General features: G+C 31.8%; 1 protein-coding gene across 1 annotated transcript in view; it reads right to left on the bottom strand.

Moving 5' to 3' along the window:
- The window catches only part of LOC110022781 (sulfite exporter TauE/SafE family protein 1-like), a 14,575-nt gene extending 9,154 nt beyond the window's left edge, over positions 1-5,421 (bottom strand). The window contains exons 1-3 of the mRNA XM_020721888.1: positions 4,731-5,421; positions 3,304-3,423; positions 3,063-3,212 (exon numbers count right to left, since the gene is read on the bottom strand). Coding sequence (XP_020577547.1) covers positions 3,063-3,212; positions 3,304-3,423; positions 4,731-5,408 — 948 coding nt within the window. The 5' untranslated portion in view covers positions 5,409-5,421. The remainder of the gene's footprint in view (positions 1-3,062; positions 3,213-3,303; positions 3,424-4,730) is intronic.
- Positions 5,422-5,683: the final 262 nt, after the last annotated feature.

Raw genomic sequence — 5,683 nt, 5'->3', positions numbered from 1 at the left:
TGTTATTTTGACCCCCAATTAATGAACTAAGGAAAAATGGCAATTTTGTAATGTGGCACCGCCACCTACCACATCTCACCTACCGCTCACCTACCACATCTCTATCTCTATAAATAGAGAGGGTGTGAGGCTTAGGAGAGAAAAGGGAAGAAATCTTAAGGGTGTGAGGCTTAGGAGAGCAAAGAGAAGAGATCTTAAGCTACCACAAAGGAGGAGAGAATAGCTAGAGAGCTAGAGAGGAGGAGAGCATCTTGAGGCCTTGTATCAAGGTGTCGCTTGAGAGGGAGGTCGTAGAAGGAAGATGAGGGCTCATCTCTATGTATAAGCTATGTATTCTCCATTTCTTTTGCCTTAGTGAAATATTTGATTGATTCCCTTCCGTGGACGTAGATCCAGTTGGATCGAACCACGTAAACGATCTGTGTTTGCATGTGTTCTTTTTCGTTTCATTTCTATGTCAGGAAGTACATATCTCACAACAGAGAGGTACCCCAAAGATTTTTGTTCTTACAAAATTGAAGATAAAATAAATAAACTCTCTTTCATGTCAATGACTAAGAGGAAATATAATAACGTGTTGTGAAGATGAAGGATGGAAAAGAATGTATCTTTGTTATCATTCTCGTATTTTTTATTCTACAAGAGCTTCTTCCCAATAGGTGAAAAACCTTCCTTTAAGTGGAGCTTGATATATCACCAAAAATTTCATAGGATCCGACATAAATCTATATACATTTTGAAAAGTAACTTCAAGAGTCAAATTAAAGATTATCTAAGCTTTTATTTCAGTAAATTTATTATAAAATTTATAGTCAATTTAAACATCTCAATAATACAAATCAATCCAAATTCAAAAAAAGCTATATAAAAAACTTGAAGTATAATTGAAAGCTTTGGAGCATTAATTAAAAGGCCAAACAATCTTTGAATTCAGCATACTTATAGTAAAATTTATTGGCTCGACAAGAGAAATCCAGTAAGTCCTAAATCATTTAATTATGTGGTCGTTAAGAATGATCAACATTTGATCAAAGCAATCAACAAAGACCATTTGATAGTGTTTTAGGATTTATGCTAAATTTACTAAAATGCTCTACCAAGAAACTATAAATAGAAGTGAGCTAAGAACTAAGTCTACACTTAAGAGAGAAGCAATATTGAACCAATGACCATACATAAGCATTATCAATTAGTACTTGTGATTGTTGTAGCCTAAATATAGTTGTTATAGCATAATTATTATATTTAGGTAGTTATTACCTAATCACTATCCCCTAATTAGTGTTATTGGTTCATAATTCTTGTTGTAACAAGTGAGTGCTAAACAAGTATTGTAACTTAATCTTTTTCCAATTAAAGAGAAGAGATGAATTTTGTAAGCTAAAATATATATTGAAATACTCTTAGTAGGACAAACCTCATGTTTAAAGTTTTTTCATATAAAAATTCTGAAAAAAGTGCTTTACTAAAACTAGTGACTTATTTTTCATGCTAAACTAAAACTAGCGACTTTTTTTTCTTTTTGAAGAAGCAGAAGATCTTGTAAGACTCAACCCCATTAAGAAAAAGTGCTTTCTTTATTTTTTGCATTAGCTCCTTTCTCATCTCTCTTCCATTTTATTGATTAGTAAATATAGGATGTCATCTCTCTTTATTTATCTTTGGTTGTGAGATGCCAAATATTTTCTTTTAAAGCTTTATTTATGGTGATGACAAGTAAGAAGCTTGAAGCCATAACTTTGTGCAATAACCCACAAGATATTATACGCTCATTCAAATTCAATAAATAATCTCACAATATCTTGCAAACACAATAAGCCAGTCTTTTTGAAATCTTTCCACTAATACAAAACATTCAAAAAATATTTGAAGAACACAAAAAATGAATTAGTCAAAGACTTATATTTAAATGGACATTCATCTAGATTTATAAGAAATTTTGAAGAAATTTTAACATCATATCGTTAATGAAACATAAATATTTTTAAAATTTGTCACTATAGGAATACACACATACATATACATATATATACAAACATACATAGATATATATATATATATAGTTGGCCACTTGTTCTCCCATTGCCTAAATTAGCTTTGAGTGAGGTAATGTTTTATTAACAAATCTAATTAGAATATGATTTAGGAAAAGAATCTCTTCTGGCTTAGAATAGAGATGCCTATAGGTAGTTTAATTATGTATGTCCTCTCATTTGGCAGTAGCCGTTCTTTCTCTTGTATTATACTCATTTTATAATTATATATATATATATTTTTTTTTGGTGGCGGGTATATGTTGATTGCTATTATGTCCTTATCTGTTGTATATTTTCTTATCTTTTGGGAATGATGGGGGTGATTATGAACATTTACATGCATACCATACAATTTTCAGTATTTACATATGTAAAACCTAAACTTTGACTGCTATGATTGCAACACTCAAAATTTTCATAACATGTCAAATATATAATTAAAAATCAAAATTTAGGTATTAGTTATATGAATACATATAAAGGAAGTGTGTGATGTATCTTAATCTTATAAGTAAATGTATAGCACCAATAGATGACTATATTACCTTCTTTATGCAACTGCCCATAGTCGCAAACCTCACATATTTTTTATCATTTTATCACCACATGGATGAGAGACATTTAGATGAGGGCCTCTATAAAAAGACAATTTTGAACTGCTTAAATTGTCACCTCTATCACATATGTTAGTACAGATGGGCACCAAAGCTATATGAATTATATTATCATTTATATAAAGTCTTGTTTGATTTTTTATTTTCAAAGTTTATCGAACTTTATGCTGCTACTATTGCCCTTTCATGAATATTGATCTTTTCATGCATGATGAATTCCTATGTATTTACATATCTAACACCTAAATTTTTACCTTTTACATTTATACCTCACAAATCTTTCAGATCACATAAAAAAAGGCCAACCACCCACCTTTCATGCATAAAAAAACTGTCTTGCACATAAAAATTGAATTTAGCAAGCGTTAGATTTGTAGTGGTATGCACGCAAATCATCCAAATAGAAATTTACCTGAGGTGGCACTCCAATTTGAAGAAGAACAGGGTTTATGAGCAGCCCACCACCAATGCCAAAGAGGCCGCCCATAATTCCTGATAAGATTGCTGCCAGTGGGAAAACCAACAGTGGTAGATCTTTCACTCTTTTATTTCTTTCTGCTCCCTGTACAGATCAACCCCAACTATTCAGATTCTGCAAATCATCTCTTTTTTAGCTGAAATTTAGATGATTATTTGGAACATCTGGAGCTCACCTGCTCATCTTTCTGCCGGATAATGTACAGAATGAACAGAGTAAAAACTATAGCTGTGGGAAGCTGGAACATGGTGATGAGCCAGTACGCAACTCTACATGGTTTTATGTGTATCATGCTCTGCAAGTTTAGTTTAAGAAATGAAACCTATTTTTCAGAATACTTAGTGATTCTGACAGCATACTTAAGAGATGGATGTCAAAACTACGTATGATTATCATCAGTAAATGATAGAAATTTGTTTACTAAATGTGATTAAGAACGATGAATATTTAATTTAAAGCGAATGTTCTTCTGCTTAATGCATTAGGCATTGAGTGCAATAAATAATTGTAGGATTGAATTTATCTGCTTTAATGAGTTTGATAATGGGTGCTGAGATAAATATGGCCATCACTTTCTATCTTAGGTGGATAGCATAATTTTTAAATAATAATAATAAAATAATATAAATTATTTTAATCAAAAATTGAATTTTTTTAAAAATTTTATAAGCAGATGCTTCATTTTTATTGGTAAAGAAAAAAAAAAAAAAGCCCCCTAAATAAAAAGGTAGAGACAAGAATGACAACCTCATTCACTCCACTTTAAATACAATAATCAAATTTCTTTTTAATTTTTTTTTAAAATATTTTATATATTAACTAATGGACCCCACCAATTCTATTTTTTTTAATTTTTGATTTTGTTTTTACTTTTGTTTTTATTTTTGTTTTTGAAAACATATTTAGATAGTTTTTTTTTTTGGATTAAAAAAATTTATCTCATTTTTAATAACAATAAAAAAAATATATTATAAGTATTTTTAAAATCAACCATTACAATCAAATTTGTTTTAATTCAAGTGAAAATGTAAGCTAAACAAAATTTAAGAAAAAAAAAGGGAAAAAAGAAAATGAAAGTGATGGCAAAAGGGGGGCCTGAGTGAATCAAAGAGAAGATATAGTGGAAATAAATTGGGCTCAAATGTAATAAGCTTTTTGTTTCGTTTAATATATGTATAATTGCCTCTTTTCTTAACCAAACTCAGAATTTGACTTAATTTCTTTGCAGATTAAAACTTAATCAAACTTCCACATCAAAAGGGAGAGAAAACAATTTCCATCCAAATGGAAATCTCAGGATGAGCTGACATTTGTTGATACCATGGTTTCTACTTTGATACGATATATATATATATATATATTATAATCAAACGACAAAAATCTTTTATTTTAGTAAGAAATATCTTCTCCATCTTACTTAGGTTATATCGAAGATATAATTACGATATGTTGTGAAGTTAATTTAACATTATGTACATACATATAAGACTATACATAATAATTTCTCTAATAAATAAGAATAATGAGAAAATATGCCATGGCTACCATAAAAAATTTAATCTTGAAAAAGAAAATAACAATAATAAAACTGTATATGTATACCTTGCCATCCTTACTCCCGACAAGAAGATGAAGCACAAAGAAAGTAACCCAAATCAAGAACAAAATCATCAAACTCCTCCATGGAATTCCTTTCTTTTCCTTACCCTCCAACAATGGCTCCTCCACCTCTTCCACTCCCAACTCCTTCACCACATGATAAGACTCCTCCTTCCAACACTTGCGCCCAGCTCTGCAAATCTTATAAGTAGAGCAAGCAAGGAATATTGCGAACAGAGCAGTTATCAGCCACTCCGGAAACATGACATTGCAGACCACACCAATACTAACTCCAAGCAGCATTGATGGCTGCGAGAGGAGAGCAATTTGGTAATCAATTATGGATGGGGAATTTGAATTTTTGTTGAGGAAGAAGATATTGAACAGGACGCTTGAGACGGACCCCGCAGTCACCATGGAGGAGGAGAAAGCGGCGGCGGACTTGAGGTCCATGCCGGCGATGAGGTTGAGGATGGGAAGGTAGAGGGAGCCGCCGCCGACTCCGCCGGCGCTCGAGATGGAGGCGGCAATGAAACAGAGGATGTAGGATGTGATGTGGAGGAAGAGGCTGCCAGATTCATGAGCTGCCTGAGAGGTGTTTCGCAGTTGAGAAAGATAGTTGAGGAGGTGAGGGAGTTGGGAAGGTGCCATCATTTTGGATGGTGGAATGGAGTTTGTCATGTGGAGAGATATTGACTAGGGTTGGTGTTTGAAGAGAGTAACATACTGAAAAAACACATTTTTTTCCCATTTATTGTTTAATTTTTTTTGCATCATATTATTTTATTACAATTTTTGTTTTAATTATTGTTATTGCTCTTAGGTGATAAAAAAATGATTTTTATTGAAGTACTTGCATTAAAATTTGAATTTTGATGCTTAATTATGTTTTAATTAAGAGAAGTGCTATGAATCATCTTTTTTAAGAAAGGAGAGACATCAGTTTCCTTTCAGAG

This window comes from Phalaenopsis equestris, unplaced genomic scaffold, assembly GCF_001263595.1.
Source record: "Phalaenopsis equestris unplaced genomic scaffold, ASM126359v1 Scaffold000202, whole genome shotgun sequence".
Classification (NCBI taxonomy): domain Eukaryota; kingdom Viridiplantae; phylum Streptophyta; class Magnoliopsida; order Asparagales; family Orchidaceae; genus Phalaenopsis; species Phalaenopsis equestris.
Note: the sequence above shows the minus strand (reverse complement) of the source record. Positions and strands in the feature narration are given on the sequence as shown.